The sequence below is a fragment of the Theropithecus gelada genome, chromosome 9 (genome assembly GCF_003255815.1).
Source record: "Theropithecus gelada isolate Dixy chromosome 9, Tgel_1.0, whole genome shotgun sequence".
Classification (NCBI taxonomy): Eukaryota; Metazoa; Chordata; class Mammalia; order Primates; family Cercopithecidae; genus Theropithecus; species Theropithecus gelada.
The window spans coordinates 99276361-99299931 of NC_037677.1; the positions used below are offsets into that span (position 1 = coordinate 99276361).

General features: G+C 43.8%; 1 protein-coding gene across 1 annotated transcript in view; it reads right to left on the reverse strand.

Annotated features, from left to right (window-relative positions):
• The window catches only part of ARL3 (ADP ribosylation factor like GTPase 3), a 48997-nt gene that overhangs the window by 10896 nt on the left and 14530 nt on the right, over positions 1 to 23571 (reverse strand). The window contains exons 3-5 of the mRNA XM_025395654.1: positions 21202 to 21318; positions 6841 to 6891; positions 1960 to 2145 (exon numbers count right to left, since the gene is read on the reverse strand). Of these exons, the coding sequence (XP_025251439.1) occupies positions 1960 to 2145; positions 6841 to 6891; positions 21202 to 21318 (354 nt within the window). The remainder of the gene's footprint in view (positions 1 to 1959; positions 2146 to 6840; positions 6892 to 21201; positions 21319 to 23571) is intronic.

Genomic DNA, 23571 nt, shown 5'->3' on the forward strand with positions numbered 1-23571 from the left:
TCCTGTGAACTTGGTTGCTGAAGGCCCCAATCTGGGAAGAACTTTCTTATCAAAATCAAATCATATATAATAATCTCACATTACTCACTCAAACTGGTTTATTTTGCAGCATTCCCCTGCCTGTCCCCAACTCCACCCTCTAACTGCCTAGTAGCTTGCTGCCTCTTTTGTGGCCTAAAGATCCTGTGAAGGGCACTGAGTGTCTACAGTGGTTACACAGCCAGGAGCATGGAGCTCTATCCTTTAATCTCCACCTGATGGGAGTTGGGGGAGGTCGGGGGGTTGGGAAGAAAATGACAGGAGCTCCCTCTCTACCTCCAGGCTTCTCTGAAGCAGTGTCCTTGACTTTAAATGCCATAGCTCTAAATACTGATTCTAGATTACTCTAGTCTTCCTTTTTCACATCCCTAAGGCTGGCGGAAGATATAAGAGCCTTACTGTTAATTCTTGCTTTGCTTTTTCTTCAACACTCTGGTCAAGCAAAAGAAAGATTCCAGAGTTGTACTCGCACTTTCTTACAAGTATGCACACAAACTGTATTGCTTTTCTTCAGCCCCACCTTCATAATAGCCCCCAACCTCAAGATGCTCTCAGCTTTCTAAATTTGTGTTCTAAACCCTTCAGACAGGCTCATGCTGAAGTGGTTTGCAGAAACACAAGAAAATTACTATCTTTTCATGGGTCTCATCTTCATCAACATAACCTTAGGCCTTATGACTTCCATCCTGTGTGCAATCAGAGTAAAACATGTTAGACAAATTTTGATTGTTTATTTTTATTTATTTATTTATTTTGAGACACAGTCATGCTGTCGCCCAGGCTGGAGTGCAGTAGTGCGATCTTGATCTCGGCTCACTGCAACCTCCATCTCCCAGGTTCAAGCGATTCTCCTGCCTCAGCCTCCCGACTAACTGGGATTACAGGTGTGCACCACCATGCCCAGCTGATTTTTTTTGTATTTTTAGTAGAGACACGGTTTTGTCATGTTGGCCAGGCTGGTCTTGAACCCCTGACCTCAGGTGATCCACCCGCTTCGGCCTCCCAAAGTGCTGGGATTACAGGCATGAGCCACTGCACTCAGCCTTGATGTTTTAAAAAGCAGCCAGGGCTGGGCAGGGTGGCTCATGCCTGTAATCCCAGCACTTTGGGAGGCTGAGGCAGGCAGATCACTTGGGGTCAGGAATTCAAGACCAGCCTGGCCAACATGGCGAAATCCTGTTTTTACTAAAAATATAAAAAATTAGGTGGGTGTGGTGGTGCATGCCTGTAATCCCAGCTACTTGCAAGGCTGAGGCAGGAGAATTGCTTGAAGCCGGGAGGAGGACGTTGCAGTGAGCCGAGATTGCGCCACCGCACTCCAACCTGGGCAATAAGAATGAAACTCTGTCTCAAAAAAAAAAAAAAAAAAAAAAAAATTAGGGGGAGCCTGCTTTTCCGGTACACAGTTCCTCAGTACAAAGCAGGGGCTTTCTGTCAGCAGAAGCCTCCCAGTGGGAAAACAACCTGAAGTAGCAGGAAACAGACACCAACCCTAGGGCCGGGAGAGATAACCAACAGAAGAAACAAAAACACTTCTAGGATGACTAGGACGTGTATGATTATTGGTGGCTATCACCTTGGAAGGACAGGCAGTTAGCATCCGTAATATTAGACACAACACAAAGTCCCAATCCAATCAATCATCAAAGAATCCTAGAGTTAGAGACAATCCTCAGCCTTCTGTTCTCACATCCCTCCCAATGGGGAAGCTTGCTGCACATGTGGGGTGGCTTACCTGGGGCGCTCTTGGAGCACCTCATGATTTCTGATTGGTTGCTAAGCAGAAAAGAACCAAATTCCTCCATGCCCCTCCTGTCTTGGAATGGTTCATCTGCCCATCAAGATCAGCGCAACCAATGAGACAGACCACCTCGGTTAGCTGTCATGTTGCCAGGTGGCCAAGGCTTCCTGTAATCTTACCTGAACGCCCTCTCCTGTGAGAGCTGAGCAAGACTGGATCTGCCAGACTCGGTCGCGGATGGTATGCAGGTTCAGTCCTTCTGCAATTTCAGAGGCAGGAGCTGCTGTGAGCAAATCCTGCTTATTAGCAAAGATGAGCACTGGCACACAACTTAGTTTTTCTTCCTCCAATAATTCCGCTAGTTCCTGGATTTTGAGAAGGGAGAGGGAGGGAAGGTTAAAATCTATAAATCTATGATATATAACCATATACTACCTTTTTCTCTTTTTCCTTTTTTTTTTTTTTTTTTTTTGAGACAGAGTCTTGCTTTGTCACCCAGGCTGGAGTGCAGTGGCATGATCTCGGCTCACTGCAACCTTCGCCTCCCAGGTTCAAGTGATTCTCCTGCCTCAGCCTCCTGAGTAGCTGGGACTACAGGCATGTACCACCACACCCAGTTAACTTTTGTATTTTTAGTAGAGACAGGGTTTTGCCATGTTGGGCAGGCTGGTCTAGGACTGCACACCTCAGGTGATCCACCCGCCTCGGCCTCCCAAAGTGCTGGGATTACAGGTGTGAGCCACCAAACCCGGCCAACCATGTACTTCTAATCAGAAAAAACATAACAGTTAAGCTGATCAGCTAGCAACTTTCAAGAGTAGTGACTCTCAAACTTTTTTCTTTCTTTTCTTTTTTTTTTTTTTTTTGAGACAGGGTCTTGCTCTGTCGCCCAGGCTGGAGTACAGTGGCGCAATCCAGACTCACTGCAACCTTCCACCTCCTGGGTTCAAGCAATTCTCATGCCTCAGCCTCCTGAGTAGCTGGGATTGCAGGTGCACACCACCATGCCCAGCTAATTTCTGTATTTTTGGTAGAGATGGGGTTTCACCATGCTGGTCAGGCTGGTTTTGAACTCCTGGCCTCAAGTGATCTGCCTGCCTTGGCCTCCCAAAGTGCTGGGATTACAGGTGTGAGCCACCGTGCCCAGTCTGATTATCAAACTTGAACCTGTATAAGATTCCCCTGGCAGATTCCTGGGCCCAATCCAGAGATGCTGACTTTGGAAAGTCTAAGCTAGGGCTCAGGAATCTACATTTTTAACAAACTCCTGAAGTGATTCTGTTATAGATGATTCACAGACCAAATTTTTTTTTTTTTTTTTTTTGAGACAATATCTCACTCTGTCACCCAGGCTGGAGTGTAGTGGCGCGATCACAGCTTACTGCAGGCTCAGCCTCCTGGGCTCAAGTGATGCTTTCTTTTTTTTTTTTTTTTTTTTGAGACGGAGTCTCGCTCTGTCGCCCAGGCTGGAGTGCAGTGGCCAGATCTCAGCTCACTGCAAGCTCCACCTCCTGGGTTTACGCCATTCTCCTGCCTCAGCCTACCGAGTAGCTGGGACTACAGGCGCCCGCCACCTCGCCCGGCTAAGTTTTTGTATGTTTTAGTAGAGACGGGGTTTCACCGTGTCAGCCAGGATGGTCTCGATCTCCTGACCTCGTGATCCGCCCGTCTCAGCCTCCCAAAGTGCTGGGATTACAGGCTTGAGCCACCGCGCCCGGCCTCAAGTGATGCTTTCAACTTAGCCTCCTGATCAGCTAGCTGGGACCTAAGGTGATCGCCACCATGCCCAGCTAATTAAAAACATTTTTTTTGGCCGGGCGTGGTGGCTCACCTATGTAATCACAGCATTTTGGGAGGCTGAGGTGGGCGGATCACCTGAGGTCAGGAGTTCGAGATCAGTCTGACCAATATGGTGAAACCCTGTCTCTACTAAAAATTCAAAAATTAGCCACACATGGTGGTGGGCACCTGTAGTCCCAACTACTCAGGAGGCTGAGACAGGATAATTGCTTGAACCCAGGAGGCAAAGGTTGCAGTGAGCCAAGATCATGCCACTGCACTCCAGTCTGGGTGACAGAGTGAGACTCTCTCTGGAAAAAAAAAATTTTTTTTGTAGAGACAGGGTTTTGATATATTGGCCATGCTGGTCTTGAACTCCTTGGCTCAAGGGATCCTCCCGCCTCAGCCTAACAGAGTGCTAGAATTATAGCGATGAACCAACACACCTGGCTCATAGAACACATTTTGAGAAACATCATTCAAGGGAGAAGACAAGAAGTGGCTTGAGATTCAAAACTTACCCAAAGTGATTACCTGCAAATAACTTTCAATGCGTGTGTGTGTGTGTATGAAATTTAAACTGAAAATGACAATTACTTTAGCGATAATTCTGTTTCATCAATCTCTATCTCTAAAACATGCATGCACATGCTTCACATTTCATCAAACCTACATCCTAAAATAACTTTATTGGTCCATCTGGCAAGGTCCCTGATATTTAGGTTATAGGTTGGGGTCTAAATTATATGTGATTCTGTTTACAAAAACTATAGGAGAGGTTGTATATGTACTTAAATGATAGGCCCATCTTTTTCTCATTAAATTCACATTTTAGCTACTTAAAACACGTGGGCTTTCAAAGAGAACTGTACGGATCAAGAGGCAGATGACTACATAGGACCCCCTCCACCTCCAAGCTCGCATTTCACAAGAGTGATAACCCAGAAATCATCAGGGTATGGAAGGGTGGTGAGTTGTTTCCGGAAGTCTGGAGGGTTCTCAACTCAATTTCAAAAAAAAGGACATAAACATGAGAACTGCTACCTTTGGAAGGCCACCTGTGGTCATTTAGGATACAGGCCAAGGACTCTGCAATGAGAACTTTTTAAAAAACTTTTTTTTTTTTTTTTGAGATGGAGTCTCACTCTGTCACCCAGGCTGGAGTGCAGTGGCACAATCGCGGCTCACTGCAACCTCCGCCTCCTGGGTTCAAGCAATTATCCTGCCTCAGCCTCCAGAGTAGCTGGGACTACAGGCACACGCCACCACACCCGGCTAATTTTTTGTATTTTTAGTAGAGACAGGGTTTCACCATGTTAGCCAGGATGGTTTTGATCTCCTGACCTCAGGTGATCCACCTGCCTTGGCCTGCCAAAGTGCTGGGATTACAGGCATGATCCACTGGCCTTAAAAAACATTTTAAAATTAATTTAAAAGTTGAACTTTTTTTTTTTTTTGAGACAGAGTTTTGCTCTTGTTGCCAGACTCTTGGTGCAATCTTGGCTTACTGGAACTTCTGTCTCCTGGGTTCAAGTGATTCTCCTGCCTCAGCTTCCCGAGTAGCTGGGATTACAGGCACGCACCACCACACCTGGCTTATTTTTTGTAGAGACGGGGTATTACCATATTGGCCAGGCTGGTCTCAAACTTCTGACCTCAGGTGATCCACCTGCTTCAGCCTCCCAAGGTGCTGGGATTACAGGTGTGAACCATTGTGCTGACCTTTTTTCTTTTTTCTTTCTTTCTTTTTTTTTTTTTTTTGAGACAGGGTCTCACTCTGTTGCCCAGGCTGGAGTGCAGTGTCTTGATCACAACTCACTGCAGCCTTGACCTTCTAGGCTCAAGCCATCCTCCTACCTCAGCCACCCAAGTAGCTGGAACTACAGGTACATGCCACCATACCCAGCTAATTTCACTCCTTTTTTGTAGAGATGGGGTTTCTCCATGTTGTCCAGGCTGTTGCAATGAGATCTAAGCACGCTTCTTCAAATCAGTCCACTCCACCCCTTGCCTCTCCTATCAGCAAACCCACCCTGGGTAAAATGTCCTTCACTTCTCTATGTAAAATTGGGTACACAAATCACATCATGTAATCATGTTGACATGCGCCCTGCATTTGAAGCCGTATTTGGGTCCAAGGTACACCTCATCTCCTGGCTTAAAAAATAAAAGCAGCTTAGTTTTGGCTTGTGCATTTCTTCCTGTCCTTTCAAATTTGTCAAAGTTACCCCTGAATCAATTAAGTAGGTATTGAAAAATGTAAATAAAAATGAGAAGTGAATTGTTCCTTTGGGTTCATTTTCACATGGCCTGGGAAAAAACCTGAAGAGCCTTTGGGCATAGTGCTAAGTTCCACTCGTCTGTATCTCGTATATTCAATTTGATTAAAGTTAAAAAGTTTTAATTAAAAAACTGTTTAGGCTGGGTGTGGAGGCTCACGCCTGTAATCCCAGCACTTTGGGAGGCTGAGGTGGGTGGATCATCTGAGGTCAAGAGTTCAAGACCAGCCTGGTCAACATGGAGAAACCCTGTCTCTACTAAAAATACAAAAAAATTAGCCAGGTGTGGTGGCGCATGGCTGTAATCCCAGCCATGTGGGAGGCTGAGGCAGGAGAATCACTTGAACCTGTGAGGTGGAGGTTGCAGTGAGCCGAGATTGTGCCACTGCACTCCAGCCTGGGTAACAAGAGTGAAACTCCATCTTGGGAAAACAAAAAAACTGTTTAAAGAACTCTCAACTAATTTCAGACAACTGGTATTTTTGCCAGCTTGCTAGAATAACTGTCTTGTTTCAACTGTAAAGGTTAACAGACAAAACAAAACAAAAACTTCCCTCACTCTCACACATTTACAAGGTTGATTAATGAATACCCAGTTATTTGGGAACTATCTCAACAGAATAATTAGTATTTAAAAAATATACTAGGCTGGGTGCGGTGGCTCACGCCTGTAATCCCAGCACTTTGGCAGGCCAAGGTGGGAAGATCACCTGAGGTCGGGAGTTCGAGACCAGCCTGACCAACATGGTGAAACCCTGTCTCTACTAAAAATACAAAATTAGCCGGGCGTGGTGGCGCATGCTAATCCCAGGTACTTGGGAGGCTGAGGCAGGAGAATTGCTTGAACCCGGGAGGTGGAGGTTGGGGTGAGCCGAGATCATGCCATTGCACTCCAGCCTGGGAGATAAGAGCAAAAAACTCCGTCTCAAAAAAAAAAAAAAAAAAAATATATATATATATATATATATTAGACCTTCGATACAAAACAAAAGAATTATTTACCTGACCCGTCTCTTCAAATCTTTTTCTGTCTGCACTGTCGATTACATATATCTATAAAGGAAAAGAAGAAGGTTATTTCAGTGAGCAGAGATGGAAAAGACAGGGCAATTTCTGCAAAAGGAGCAGGTGATCCCCAATCAGCATATTCCAATTAGCACAACATACAGTAATTCACTGGCGATTCTCATCTCATTTATGAAGGCCAAACAAATACACAAATTAAATAAATAGGGGTGCCCAGAAAATACCTTCAGCAACGCTCCAAAGTCTAGGAATTTAGGAAAACCAAGTGGGATAAAATAGCTACATTTAATGGGCACTTGATGTTATCAGTAAACATTACTAGGTCTACTCTATTAACCCTCATTACAACTTTACAATATAGATTTCACTGTTTTCCCTTTTTTTTGAGATGGAGTCTTGCTCTGTCACCCAGGCTGGAGTGCAGTGGTGCGATCTCAGCTCTGGGTTCACGCCATTCTCCTGCCTTAGCCGCCCCAGCAGCTGGGACTACAGGCGCCCGCCGCCACGCCTGGCCAATTTTTTTGTATTTTTAGTAGAGACAGGGTTTCACTGTGTTAGCCAGGATGGTCTCGATCTCCTGACTTCAGGATCTACTCGCCTCGGCCTCCCAAACTGCTGGGATTACAGGAGTGAGCTACCACGCCCAACCTTTTTTTTTTTTTTTTTGAGACAGAGTCTCGCTCTGTCACCCAGGCTGGAGTGCAGTGGCGCGATCTCGGCTCACTGAAAGCACCGTCTCCCGGGTTCACGCCATTGTCCATTCTCCTGCCTCAGCCTCCCAAGTAGCTGGGACTACAGGCGCCCGCCACCACGCCTGGCTAATTTTTTGTATTTTTAGTAGAGTCAGGGTTTCACCATGTTAGCCAGGATGGTCTTAATCTCCTGACTTCATGATCCGCCTGCCTCGGCTTCCCAAAGTGCTGGGATTACAGGTGTAAGCCACTGCGCCTGGCCTATTTTCCCATTTTATTCGTAAATAAACATAAGCAGAAAGTCAAGTAATTTTCCCAAATTACATCTGGTACTTGAGAAAATTGGGATTCAAACTCAAGCACGTAAGTCCATAGCTGCTCTTAACCTGTCTGCTATACTGCTTCCCAGATTGTCAGAATGGAAGGGATGGTGTTTTGAGGCATTTATAATCCTATATTCCTCAAATCTCAAAGTACCATCTGCAGCATTAACTATATGCTGACTTCAGGGGCTGATGACAAAGGAGACACAGCTGGGTCAAGATCAAATACTGGAAATAGTAAGGGCACAGTCTTTGCCAGAAGCAAGAAAAGTCTTGAGATTCATCATAAACTACAAATCCCACGATTTCTCCCCATCCCTCAATTTTAGTTATTGCATGAATAACATCCTACAGCAATAAGGGAAATAAGGTAACACACACACACACACACACACACACACACACACACACACTCTCTCTCTCTCTCTCTCACACACAAGAAAGAAAGAAAAAAAGAAAGAAAGAGAAAGAAAGAAAGAAAGATCACCTATAGTTATACCACCCAAACACATTAACTATTTTAATTTCCTATGGAAAGCTCCCTTTTAATCCTCCTTCATATGAAAACTAAAAAAGAAACAGAGATATAATTTTGTAGGTACTTTTCATTAAATGATGTATTAATGTTTTCTCACTTGCTAATCTAAAAATTATCAATCTTTCAAACTTTCTTTAAAGAATTTAAAATTGCTATTAGCCTAATGGTATAATGGAAACATTCTCTTTTAAAATAGCATATCCAACTAAAAACACAATCTTCAGTTCTCACCATTACATACGTTAAATTATGTAAGTTACAAGCATTTTTTTTTACTCAAAGTCAAATTCTGTGCTACACTGAAAATCTGCTCTTTAGAAAAAAAAAAAACACACACAATTAAAATTCCACCGCTTAATGCTCTCTATTTAGAGTCACAAATGCTAAATATTATACCAGAAACCAATTTCAGCCATTTCCCTCAAGAATACTCTATGTTTTGGCCAGGCGCGGTGGCTCATGCCTGTAATCCCAGCACTTTGGGAGGCCAAGGAGGGCGGATCACCTGAGGTCAAGAGTTTGAGACCAGTCTGACCAACATGGAGAAACCCTGTGTCTACTAAAAATCAAAAATTAGCCGGGTGTGGTGGCATATGCCTATAATCCCAGCTACTTGGGAGGCTGAGGCAGGAGAACCGCTTGAACCTGGGAGGCAGAGGTTGTGGTGAGCTGAGATTGCGCCACTGTACTCCAGCCTGGGCAACAAGAGTGAAACTCTGTTTCAAAAAAAAAAAGAAAAAAAAAAGAATACTCTATGTTTCTACTTGGAGAATCATACGAGGAGAGAGGATGAATATGTTTGGTTTCAATATTTTTGTATGGCATTTTAATTATTGCTCATTATTATTATTGTACTCTGATTCGATGTCAATACATGCACTAATGAGTTCTGCACACCACACACACACCCAACATTCTATGTGTCTGATAAGTCACTCTGCAGAATATGGTGCTTGCTTAGTTTTCCACCAGTGAGGCTCACCTTCTAGAAGTAGCAGGCAGAGTATAAACACAGATGAAGAAAGAAGAAATGCAATGGGAGAGTGAACTTCAAAATAAAAGACCTCATTCAAATTGTTTTATAGTCTATAGTAGCCTAGAATGATTTTCACTCAAGCAATAGTCCAAGAAGATGTGAGGGAAGACCAGGCACAGTGGCTCATGCCTGTAAACCCAGCACTTTGGGAGGCTGAGGTGGGTGGATCACCTGAGGTCAGGGGTTCAAGACCAGCCCGGCCAACATGGAGAAACCCTGTCTCTACTAAAAATACAAAAATTAGCTGGACATGGTGGTGTGCACCTGTAATCCCAACTACTCGGGAGGCTGAGGCGAGAGAATCGCTTGAACCCAGAAGGTGGAGGCTGCGGTGAGCCGAGCTCACGCCACTGCACTCCAGCTTGGGCGACGGAGTGAGACTCCGTCTCAAAAAATACACATATAGGCCAGGCGCAGTGGCTCACGCCTGTAATCCCAACACTTTGGGAGGCTGAGGCGGGCGAATCAGAAGGTCAGGAGATCGAGACCATACTGGCTAACACAGTGAAAACCCATCTCTACTAAAAATATAAAAAATTAGCTGGCGCATGCGCTACTCAGGAGGCTGAGGCAGGAGAATCGCTTGAACCTGGGAGGGAGAGGTTGCAGTGAGCCAAGATCGCACCACCACGCTCCAGCCTGGGTGACAGAGCGAGACTCCGTCTCAAATTAAAAAACAAAAAACAAAAAACATATATTTATGTGAGGGAGGAAAGAAAGATCAGCTAGGAGTGTCTGGAGCTCAGAGGGCTGCTTGGTGGCTATGTTCAGGTCATCTGGCAAGAAAAGAATGACAAAGCAGGAGAGAGGTGTGCTGGGGGCAAAGGCTATGAATAAAGGTGAGGGTAGGAAGGAAGAGGCTGAGACAAGGCTGATAATATGGTTAAAGACAGTGGGTGCAGTGGCTCATGCCTGTAATCCCAACACTTTGGGAGGCCAAGGTAGAAGGATCGCTTGAACCCAGGAGTTTGAAACCAGCCTGGGCAACATAGTGAGACCCATCTCTGAAAACAAACAAAATTAGCAAGATGCAGTAGCATGTACCTTGTAGTCTCTGTTACGCAGGAGGCTGAGGGAGGAGGATCCCTTAAGCCCAGGAGATTGAGAGAGTGAGCTATGATCACGCCATTGCACTCCCCTGGGCCACAAAGTGAAACCCCGTCTCTCTCTCTTTTTTTTTTATGAGACGGAGTTTCGCTTTTGTTGCCCAGGCTGGAGTGCAATGGTGCGATCTTGGCTCACCCCAACCTCCGCCTCCTGGGGTCAAACCGCAGCTCTTAAAAAAAAAACAAAAAACAAAAAACAAACAAACAAAAAAAACCCCAGACGGCTGATATGAAGAAACAGACAGTTGGGAGAGGATGGTGAGAAATGGAAAGATCATTTTAATAGTAGACAAGAAAGATGACCAGTCAAATACCAGAGAATCCAGAGGCTGAAGGTCAATGAGAAGAAAGCTTAAATTGTACTCATAATTATTTGGTATTTATTGCTTTGACATGAAATTTCACTGCAAGCATTTCCATTACAAGATTAGAAAGGAGGATTTTCCTAAATTATACACCAATTTTTCCTATCATTTGGCATTTTCTCAAGTAACTTTTAAAAAATGTGAAAATTACTACACAATCATTCTAGGAGTCAATCTATAAAGGAAGCATCCCATTTATTAAGAGCCAAATGAAAAAGTCATAGGCACAAACAAATCTCTGGTAATCCCACAAGTGTGTTTTTCTGCAGCATTATACTTTTTTTTTTTTTTTTTTTTTGAGAGTCTTGCTCTGTCGTCCAGGCTGGAGTATAATGGGGCGATCTTGGCTCACTGCAACCTCCGCCTCCTGGGTTCAAGCAATTCTCTTGCCTCAGTCTCCTGAGTAGCTGGGACTATAGGTCCATGCCATCAAACCTGGCTGATTTTTGTATTTTTAGTAGAGACGGGGTTTCACCATGTTGGCCAGGCTGGTCTTGAACTCCTATCCTCAAGTGGTCTGCCCACCTCTGCCTCCCAAAATGCTGGGATTACAACCATGACCTACGGCGCCCGGCCCTGCAGTGGTATACTCTCATCCTGATTGTCGCCTCCCCAGCTCCTCCCAATGTCTCCATGCAATGTCTGTTTCCTTCTGGACAACAGCTAAAGATAAGGATTACCTTTACTTTTTCAAAAAAATAGCATAGCTATTGGTTAACTCAGTCATGTAAAAAATGTAAAAAGGCATTTTTTTGAGACAGAGTTTTGCTCTTGTTGCACAGGCTGGAGTGCAATGGCGTGATCTCAGCTCACTGCAACCTCCGCCTCCTGAGTTCAAGCAATTCTCCTGCCTCAGCCTCTGGAGTTGCTGGGATTACAAGCATGCTCCACCACGCCCAGCTAATTTTGTATTTTTAGTAGAGATGGGGTTTTGCCATGCTGGTCAGGCTGGTCTCAAACTCCTAACCTCAGGTGATCCGCCCATCTTAGCCTCCCAAAGTGCTAGGATTACAGGCGTCAGCCATCGTGCCCGGCCAAAAAAAAAAGATTTTGAAAGCTCCAAACAAATTAATAGTCAATTAAAAATTTTTCTGGTCTTTTGCCAGAAAGTATCAGGGAAAGTTAAACATTTATTATGCTCCTGACTCACCTTTAAACAGTATAGACCTTCACAAGTAAGTCATGAAAGCTACTCGAAAGTCAAGTCATATACTCCATGGCATGATGCTTTAGGCAAAGCCAATTCACATCATTTTTTGGCAACTGTTTTGAAATGCTTATTTGGTTATGGGAGGAAGAACTACAGAAAAAGATTTTGTCTTGATAGAAGTTCAGCCAACTCCAGATCACCAGAGAGGGCTCGCCCAGCGTGTGGACGGAGGGCTGTTTGTTCCTCCTCTTGCTTCTGCTCCTCCCAGCTCCGGCTGCCACCTTTTGTCCATTTTATTGCTCCTAACATTTCTCCACCAGATGTAGACAGCAACAAGAAGGTGTGACATTAACCAGTGTGGCTTTTTGATAGCTTGAGTGAAAGTCTATGGAAGGCTCGAACTGATCAGGTGTCTGGATAAACTTGTGGTTTTCAATTAGATGTGCTTCCTCTAGCTTCAGTAGTATAGATAAGTAAGTGTGAGAAATTTGGAAATGATACAAGAGATAGTTATCTTCTTTTAGGGTGTTTGAGATCTCGATGTCCTACACTTTAGATATGGAAATGATTAAAGTTACTTTATTTTATTTACTTATTTATTATTTATTATTATTATTTTTTGAGACAGAGTCTTGCTCTATCACCCAGGCTGGAGTGCAGTGGCACGATCCCGGCTCACTGCAACCTCTGCCTCCCAGGTTCAAGCAATTCTCCTGCTCCAGCCTCCCAAATAGCTGGGATTATAGGCGCCTGCCACTACGCCCAGCTAATTTTTGTATTTTTAGTAGAGACGACATTTCACCATGTTGGCCAGGCTGGTCTTGAATTCCTGATCTCAACTGATCCACCTGCCTCAGCCTCCCAAAGTGCTGGGATTACAGGCATGAGCCACTGTGGCTGGCCTACTTTGTTTAAATTATATTACATTTAAACACAAAGCTGGTATTAATAATACAGTAAATGATTAGTAGTAACATGAATATACCTTGAAAATACATTTATTTTATCTATCAAAAGGCTGTTATTATTTCTGGGTCTAAAGAGAAATGGAAGCTACCCTATCCCCTCCCTTCCATCACACTTCAAGTTTTATTTCTTAGTCACTACCCTCAAATTAATAAAGCTGATGTCAGATGTTCTCAATGTCATCTTCCCTAAGAATAATTCTGGTACTTCTAGGAGTTGCCCTTAGTATTTCAAACCTTTTTTTTAATTTTTTTTTTTTTGAGATGGGGTCTTGTGTGTTACCCAGGCTGGTCTCAAACTCCTGGGCTCAAGGGATCCTCCCACCTCAGCCTCTTGAGTAGTTGAGATTATAGGTGTGCACCACCAGACACAGTTTTGAGAACCATTTAATTTAATACTCCAAAGCAAGGGTAGGCAAACTTTTTCTGAAAGGTCAGCAGTCAATATTTTAGCCTCTGTGGCCCATACAATCTCTTTCACAGTTCTTGAACGCTCCTGTTATCGTCAGAAAGCAACCACAGAAAATCTGTAAACAAATGCATGCGGCTATGTTCCAAGTAACTTCATGGACACTGAAATGTGAATTTCATATAATTTTCACATGTTGTGAAACATTATTCTTTTGGCATTTCTTCCCCCCAACCACTTAGAAATGTAAAAACCACTCCTAGCTTGAAGGCTATACAAAAACTGGAGGCAGCCTGGATCAATTTGTCGACCTGCTCTAAAGCAAGATTTGATTATGGTACTCTAGAGATAATGGGAAAGAATGAACCAGGCAACTCTTGTGTCAAGCCTCAAGCCTGCTCTTCTAGGCAGTGTGGAGTCTAGCGTAATAAGTCTTTTTCAACCAACAATGGAAGACTATTAAACACAGACAAATATAACCCATCCACCACTGCCACTCTAAGCGGCTACAAAACTGGCAGACATGGCTGTGAGTCACAAGGCCTTAGAATCTAACCCCAGGGACTCAGCTGCTCCCCCAAACCTGTTTAATCTCAAACAGCACTGGAAAATAATGAAAGGTTGACCCTCAATTCAAAATATTATCTTGTACTAGTGCCTAGTACAAGGATGTGCTGGAGGAAGCTTCTCTAGGGTTGTTGTGAACCGATTTTTGCTGTATTGTACGTTAATTCCCAGGTACTCTCAGTTCATGTGAATGTGGAATCCAGGGTTACGTTATATTACAACGACCTTGCAGTCTACCCTCAAGCTATTAGAGCTTATGATTTAAAATTACCTTTACCTGGAGACCAGATGGTTTCTGAGACCTCCTTATGGAGACTTACAATCATTAATGTCCTTATATACTTCTCTTCCTTGGGTATTTCTTTCAAGATACCTTAATCCAGCAGATGAACAGATAGGAATGTAATTTCTCTCAGCCACCTGCTTTTTCCTCACTCTTGATTGAAAGAGGAAAAGGGGGCCGGGCGCGGTGGCTCAAGCCTGTAATCCCAGCACTTTGGGAGGCCGAGACGGGCGGATCACGAGGTCAGGAGATCGAGACCATCCTGGCTAACACGGTGAAACCCCGTCTCTACTAAAAAAAAAAAAAATACAAAAAACTAGCTGGGCGAGGTGGCGGGCGCCTGTAGTCCCAGCTACTCGGGAGGCTGAGGCAGGAGAATGGCATAAACCCGGGAGGCGGAGCTTGCAGTGAGCTGAGATCCGGCCACTGTACTCCAGCCTGGGCGACAGAGCGAGACTCCGTTTCAAAAAAATAAAAAAATAAAAAAATAAAAAAAGAAAGAGGAAAAGGGAGTCTATAGTTTTTGAAACATGTATACACTTTTTTTTTTTTGAGATGGAGTCTCGCTCTGTCGCCCAGGCTGGAGTGCAGTGGTGTGATCTGGGCTCACTGCAACCTCTGCCTCCTGGGCTCAAGCGATACTCCTGTCTCACTGTCTCAGCTTCCTGAGGAGTTGGGATTACAGGCATGCGCCACCACCTCTGGCTAATTTTTGTATTTTTAGCAGAGATGGGGTTTCGCCATGATGGCCAGGCTGGTCTCGAACTCCTGACCTCCGGTGATCCACCCACCTCAGCCTCCCAAAGTGCTGGGATTACAGGTGTGAGCCCTCCATGTCTTTTCTTTTCTTTTTTTTTTTGAGATGGAGTCTCGCTCCGTCGCCCAGGCTGGAGTGCAGTGGCACGATCTCGGCTCACTGCAAGTTCCACCTCCAGGGTTCATGCCATTCTCCTGCCCCAGCCTCCCGAGTAGCTGGGACTACAGGTGCCCGCCACCTCACCTGGCTAATTTTTTGTATTTTTTAGTAGAGACGGGGTTTCACCGTGTTAGCCAGGATGGTCTCGATCTCCTGACCTCGTGATCTGCCCACCTCGGCCTCCCAAAGTGCTGGGATTACAGGTGTGAGCCACTGCACCTGGCCCTCCGTGTCTTTTCAAGACTTGATAGCTTATACCTTTTTATCACTGAATAATATTCTACTATATGGGTTTATCTATTAACCTACTAAAGGACATCTTGGTTGCTTCCAGGTTTTGGCAATTAGGAATAAAGCTGCCATAAACATTCCTATGCAGGATTTTGTATGGAATATCAATTTCCAACTAACTCGGTATATATCTTGAAGTACTTCTGGACTGTATGCTAAAACTATGTTTAGCTTTGTAAGATATTACCAACTGTCTTCCAAAGTGGCTGTACCATTTTGCATTTCCACCAGCAATGAAGGAGTTCCTGTTGCTCTACATACGTATCGGCATTCGGTATTGTCAGTTTTTTTTATTTTAGTCAGTCTAGTAGGTATTAATATGTAGTACTATATTAATGCTGTTTTAATTTGTAAATCCATAATGACGTATAATACTGAACATTTTTTATATGCTTATCTGCCTTCTTTGATGAGGTGCCTGTTCAGATCTTTTGCCCATTTGTAAAACCAAGTTGTTTGCTTATTCTTGAGTTTTTGAGTTATTTGTATATTTTAAATACAACTACTTTAACATACATGTGTTTTGCAAATATTTTCTCCCAGTCTGTGGTTTGTCTTTTTATTCTCTTAGCAGTTTCTTTTGCAGAGCAGAAGTTTTATTTTATTTATTTTTTTGAGATAGAGTCTCACTCTGTTACCCAGACTGGAGTACACTGGCATGATCACGGTTCACTACAGACTCAACTTCCCGGGCTCAAGTGATCCTTCCAACTCAGTCTCCCAAGTAGCTGGGACTACAGGTCCACATCACCATGCCTGGCTAATTTTTTTTTTTATTTTTTGTAGAGACAGGGTCACAGTATATTGTGCAGGCTGGTCTTGAACTCCTGGACTCAAAGCATCCTCCCACCTTGGCCTCCCAAAGGGCTGAGATTACAGGCATGAGCCACTACACCCAGCTTCCAGAAGTTTTAAATTCATTTAAGTCCAATTTATTTCTTTCATGGATTATGCTTTTTGTGTATCTAAAACCTCATCACCAAACTCAAGGTCACCTAGATGTTCTTCTATGTTATCTTCTAGGAGTTTTATAGTGTTTGGATTTTACATTTAGGTTTAAGATCCATTTTGTCAAGGGCCTCAGGTAGAAGGAAAAAAAATCCATTTTAACATTTTAAGTTAAGGGGTAAGGATGGGTCTAGATTTTTTTTTTTTTTTGCATGTCGATGTCCCATTATTCCAGCACCACTTGCTGAAAAGATTATCCTTCCTCCCTTGAATTGTCATGTTCTTTTGTCAAAGAGAGTGGGCCATATTCATGTAAGCCTATTTTGGGGCTTTCTATTCTGTTCTGTTGATCAATTTGTCTACTCTTTCTCTGAGGCATGCTGTCTTTTTTTTTTTTTTTTTTTGAGACGGAGTTTCACACTTGTTGCCCAGGCTGGAGTGCAATGGTGCAATCTTGGCTCACCGCAATCTCCGCCTCCTGGGTTCAAGCGATTCTCCTGTCTTAGTCTCCCGAGCAGCTGGGATTACAGGTGCCTGCCACCACACCTGGCTAGTTTTTGTATTTTTAATATAGATGGGGTTTCACCCCATTGGCCAGACTGCTCTTGAACTCCTGACCTCAGGTGATCCGCCTGCCTCAGCCTGCCAACGTGTTGGGATTGCGGGCATGAGCCACTGTGCCCGGCCTATGCTGTCTTGTTTACTTGCTTTACAGTGAATTTTGAAGTCAGGTAGTACCAGTTCTCTAACTTGTTCCTTTTCAGTACTATACTAGCCATCTAAATCTTTTGCTTTTCCATATAAACATCAGAATCAGTTTGTCAATATCCCCAAAGTAACTTGCTGTGATTTTGATTGGGATTGTATTAAATCTATAAATCAAGTTGGGTATAACTGACATCTTAATAACACTGAGTTTTCCTATCCATGAGCATGGACCATCTCTTTATTTACCTAGATCTTCTTTATTAGTTTTGCAGGTTTCCTCAAACAGGTCCTGAATGTATTTTGTTAGATTTATGCCTAAGCATTTCATTTTGGGGGTGCTAAATAGTATTTTGCTATTAATTTCAAATTTCAATTGTTCACTGCTGATAAAAAGGAAAGCAACTGACTTGTACATATTAATCTTATATCCTGCAGCCTTGGTGTAATCACTTATTAGTTCTAAGTGTTTCCTTGTTGATTTAAAAGATTTTTTTTTAATTTTTGAGATGGAGTTTCACCCTTGTTGCCCTAGCTGGAATGCAACGGCACGATCTTGGCTCACCGCAGCCTCCACCTCCTGGGTTCAAGCGATTCTCCCACCTCAGCTTCCCAAGTAGCTAGGATTACAGGCATGTGCCACCACACCCAGCTAATTTTGTATTTTTAGTAGAGATGGGGTTTCTCCGTGTTGGTCAGGCTGGTCTCAGACTCCTGACCTTAGGTGATCCGCCTGCCTTGGCCTCACAAAGTGCTGGGATTACAGGCATGAGCCACTGCACCCGGCCTGATTTAAAAGATTATTTATTTTTATTTTTTTTGTTTTTTTCTGATTTAAAAGAATATCATCTTATCTCACCTTATCTTATCTCAACCTATTCTTATCTTATCTCATCTTATCTTATCTTAGAGAGAGTCTCACTCTTGTTGCCCAGGCTGGTTGACCACCATGCCCAGCCTTATTTTAGTTTTTTTAATTGAGACAGAGTCTCACTCTGTCACCCAGGCTAGAGTGCGCGATCTCGGCTCACTGCAAGGTCCGCCTCGTGGGTTCACGCCATTCTCTGGCCTCAGCCTCCTGAGTAGCTGGGACAACAGGCGCCCACCACCACGCCCGGCTAATTTTTTGTATTTTTAGTAGAGACAGAGTTTCACTGTGTTAGCCAGGATGATCTCCTGACTTCATGATCCGCCCACCTCGGCCTCCCAAAGTACTGGGATTACAGGCGTGAGCCACCCCGCCGGGCCAACAGTTTTTTAAAATGCAAAAATTCCTGTCCTTATGGAGCTTACCTTCCAGTGTGAGAGAAAGGTAATAAATAAAAATATGTCTGATGGCAACAGGTACAAATAATTTGCTGATAGATCAGATGCGGGGAGTGAGAGGAGAGGGAGCCAAGAATGACTGCATTGTTTCTGGAGGAATGGGACTACCATTTACTGAGAAGACTGTGGGAAGAGTAGGGTTGAGTAGGATGAAAACAGGAATTTGGTTTTAGACACGTTGAGGTTGAGGCCTTACCAGCCCCGGAAGTATAGATGTCAAATAGGCAGCTGGCTTATATAGTCATGTGTTGCTTAATGACAGGGACATGTTCTGAGAAATGCATTATTAGGCAATTCTGACATGGTGCCAACATCATACAGTGTACTTACACACACCTAGATGGTCTACTACACACCTAGGCTGTATGGCATAGCCTATTGCCCCAGGCTACAAACCTGTACACCAAGTTACTGTACTGAATACTGCAGGCAACTGTAAAACAATGGTAAGTATTTATGTACCTAAACACATACAAGGTAATGTGTTATGACAGCTATGTCACTAGGTAATAGAAAATTTTCAGCTCTTTTTTTTTTTTTTTTTTTTTTTTTTTTTTTGAGAAAGAGAGTCTTGCTGTGTCATCCAGGCTGGAGTGCAGTGGCAAAATATTGGCTCACTACAAGCTCTGCCTCCCAGGTTCAAGCAATTCTCTGCCTCAGTCTGGGATTATAGGCGTCCACCACTACACCCAGCTAATTTTCGTATTTTTAGTCGAGACGTGGTTTCACCATCTTGGTCAGGCTGGTCTTGAACTCCTGACCTCCTGATCCACCCGTCTTGGCCTCCAAAAGTGCTGGGATTACAGGCGTGAGCCACTGAGCCCGGCAGCTCTATTATAATCTTAAGGGACCACTACCATTTATGAGGTCAGTCACTGACCCAAGTGTCATTATGTGGCACATGACTGTATATGAAACTCAAGTTCAGGGGAGAATTCCAGGCTAGAGATGACGGTTTGAGATTCATAAGTATCTAAGTGGTCGTTAAATCCTTCAAATTAGACGAGGTCACCTAAGCAGTAACTCAGAGAAGAAAAACACAAGGACTCTGGGGCTCTCAAACATTTGGAGGTTGGGAGATTTAAAAAAATAGCAATGGAGATTTAGGAGAAGTAGCCAGTGAGGAGGAAAACCAAGATAGAATGGTGTCTTGGAAGCCAAGTAAAGACAATGTTTCAAAGACAGCATTACCAATGTTAAATGCGCTGACAGGTCAAGTGAGATGAGTACTGAAAACTGAGCCCTATTTTTAGCAATGTGGAATTATCAGTGAGCCTGAATAGAAGGCTCAAGAGTAACTGGGAGGAGATAAAGCAAAGACAGAGAGCATAGGAAATTCTTTCAAGAAGTTCTGCTATAAAGGGAGGCTGAGGAATGGGACAGTATTGGAGGGGGATGTATGGTCAGGAGGAGTTTTCTGGGGCTTATTTTTTCTTTATTAAGCAAGAAAAGCTACAGGATATGTTTATGTTGATGGGAATGATCCAGAAGAGACACTTAAGAAACAACAGCAGAGGGTGAAGCTGTTTTGAGATGCAAGATGATTTCTTTTTTTTCTTTTCTTGAGACAGAGTATCACTCTGTCTTCCAGGCTGGAGTGGGGTGGCCCGATCTCGATCTGGGTTCACTGCAACCTCTGCCTCCTGGGCTCAAGCGATCCTCCCACCTCAGCCTCCCCAAAGTGCTGGGATTACAGGCATGAGCCACCACACCTGGTCTAGATGATTTCTACTAGTAATAAATACATAGATATGGCTGCTATTATTGCAGTTTATTGCCTTGCATCATAACTGATGTAAACGCAAACTTTTGGTTAGAGGTTAGTAAAAGTGACATGCAATTCTTCTCCCATCTAAGTTCATGAGTTCCCCTAGTTTTAGGGTATGATTATGAGAGTATGTGGCTGAGGTAGAGAAGATGACAAGATCATTGGAGGAGGGCAGGTGAAGGAACTGAGAGGCTGGAGTTTTGTGGAAATCATGTATGTGGACAGTGAAATCTCCAAGAATTCTGAAACAGTAGTGGTCCTAAAGGAAATGGCAGTGAGCTGGGAGCTAAAATCTTGGCCTCCAGCCGAATGAATGTTCCCTGCATCAAGGTATTCCCAATTATGAGGCAGTTTCTTCTACTTCTGGACAACTGTAATTATAGGAAACTTCTTCCTTATTCTGAATTACATTCTACCACCTAATATTCCCCATCTTGCTCTTGGCTCAGCCCTCTAGAACTATTCAATCCCTCTGACTTAAGATAATTCTTGAAGCTGCCTGGACAGTTCCCAGTGTTCTCTTTTCTAGGAAGAACACTGTCAGGTCTTTCAATCACTCCTTATACATCATGGTTTCCAGTATTTTCACTATTTTGGTTGCTCTCTTTGTGATACACTTGATTCATTGTCTTCCTAGGGGTGACAGTCAGTGGCATGATCTTCTGACTTCCCTTCTGCTATTCAAATCACTATGGCAATTAATAAACACTTTATTTTGCCAAGACGGGTGTGGGTACAACATTGTTACTGAGGGACAGCAAAACATCTTATACAAGTTACACAAAGACGTTTTCCCTTTATAATCTGCAGCCTTCTGCTATCCCTGCTAAATTCATAGTGATTAATGTTATGGTGGTGGAATTACTGACAAGAAAGAATGTTACAGTGTCCATGTTTCTAATACATGGCAGAAAATACTATGAATTAGTGCATCAGAAGGAGTACTTACAAGAATATCAGTATTTTCAAAATAATTCCTCCAGTATGGTCTGATTTTCCTCTGTCCACCAATGTCCCATACATTCAGTTTAAAACCTTGTGATTGTACACTTTTGATGTTGAAACCCTGAAACAGTAGCAAAAACATCAAGTTTTATTAAACTTTGGGATCATAATTCTGACAAAGTTAATAACTATGTATTTTTTTATTAATTCTAAAGTACTCTGCCATATGTGATACTGGTAATGCTGAAAATGGTTTGTTGTGACAGAGAATAAAGAAACATATTTATACATGCTTATCTCATCCAGGTTGTGGAGTCAGTGTTAATAATGTCAGGCTAACACAATGTTTTTCTACAATGAACATATATACATATATAATTGCTGAGGATAACTCCAAAGGAGAATAGCTCTAATTAATCAACACACATCACATGCCCATGAAGCTTCAGGACAGTAAAATTTAACAGGACATTTCACGTAACTAACAACAACAACAAAAAAGCTGAATCTGAAGACTCAGCAGAAAAGAACACAAGCTAAATTTAAAGAGGCAAAAGCTACAAATCTAGAGGATTAGATTCTTCAAGAGCAGCTCAAAATAAATTTCCTATAGGGATTAATCAGGAAAAAGAGCAGAACTGAGGATGCTATGGGGGAGGCTGGGTTTATAACTCGAATATATCAGCCCGGTAGGGAGGTGGAGCCCTCAGTTACAGACACTGATGGAAACAAACAAGTGGTCACTTAAAATTGTGCTTTCAGGCCAGGCGCGGTGGCTCATGCCTGTAATCCCAGCACTCTGGGAGGCCAAGGCGGGTGGATCAGGAGGTCAGGAGTTCAAGACCAGCCTCACCAATATGGTGAAACCCCGTCTCTACTAAAATACAAAAATTAGCCAGGCACGTGCCTGGAGTCCCAGCTACTCAGGAGGCTGAGGCAGGAGAATCAGTTGAACCCAGGAGGCAGAGGTTGCAGTGAGCTGAGATCATGCCACTGCACTCTGGCCTGGGTGACAGAACGAGACTCCATCTCAAAAAAAAAAAGTGCTTTCATAGGCAACTCTGATGAACTTGAACTTGAAAAGGAAGTCTTCATTTTTTTTTTTTTGAGACAAAGTCTTGCTCTGTTGCCCAGGCTGGAGTGCAGTGGCGTGGCCTTGGCTCACTGCAACCTCCGCCTCCCAAGTTGAAGTGATTCTCCTGCCTCAGCCTCTCGAGTAGCTGGAATTACAGGCGCCTGCCACCATGTCCGGCTAATTTAATGTATTTTTAGTAGAGACAGGATTTCACCATATTGGTCAGGCTGGTCTCAAACTCCTGACCTCGTGATCCGCCCACCTTGGCCTTCCAAAGCACTGGGATTACAGGCATGTGCCACTGCGCCTGGCTGGAAGTCTTTTTTTTTTTTTTTTCTTTCAGACTTTCGCTCTTGTTGCCCAGGCTGGAGTGCAATGGTGTGATCTCAGCTCACTGCAACCTCTGCCTCCCGGATTCAAGCGATTATCCTGCCTCAGCCTCCCGAGTAGCTGGGATTACAGGCATGCACCACCACGCCTGGCTAACTTTGTATTTTTGGTAGAGACAGGGTTTCTCCATGTTGGTCAGGCTGGTCTTGAACTCCCGACCTCAGGTGATCTGCCTGCCTCAGCCTCTCAAAGTGCTGGGATTACAAGTGTGAGCCACTGCACCTGGCTGGAAGCCTTCATTTTTAAGACAGTTACTTGAGGTGAAACTTTGAGGAAGGTGAGCAAATCAGGGACAGGCAGAATTGCCAGCTGGGGGTCAGTGTGGAAGGAAACAAATTAACAAGCCCTTTGGGGTTCCCAGAGAATGTATGTCATGAACAAGAATTTTTTTTTAAAGTCTTCTTGCAAAAATTACATAGGGAAACCAGGATTTGAAAAACCCAATCAGGGCCGGGCTCGGTGGCTCACACCTGTAATCTCAGCACTTTGGGAGGCCAAGGCGGGCGGATCACGAGGTCAGGAGATTGAGAACATCCTGGCTAACTTGTTGAAACCCCATCTCTACTAAAAATACAAAAAATTAGCCGGGCGTGGTGGTGGGCACGCCTGTGGTCCCAGCTACTCGGGAGGCCGAGGCAGCAGAATGGTGTGAACCTGGGAGGCAGAGCTTGCAGTGAGTCCACTGCAAGATTGTGCCACTGTACTCCAGCCTAGGCGACAGAGCGAGACTCTGTCTCAAAAAAAAAAAAAAAAAAGAAAAACCCAATCAACAGCTTGCTACCACAGAAGAGACATTTCAGCCATAGATACGTTTGGGGATGCCTCCACAAACATTTGTTTCATGTGGTAGCCTGTCAACACTGCTGCCTGGCACAGAAGGAGAAGGCACAGTGCAATAGGACAGGAACA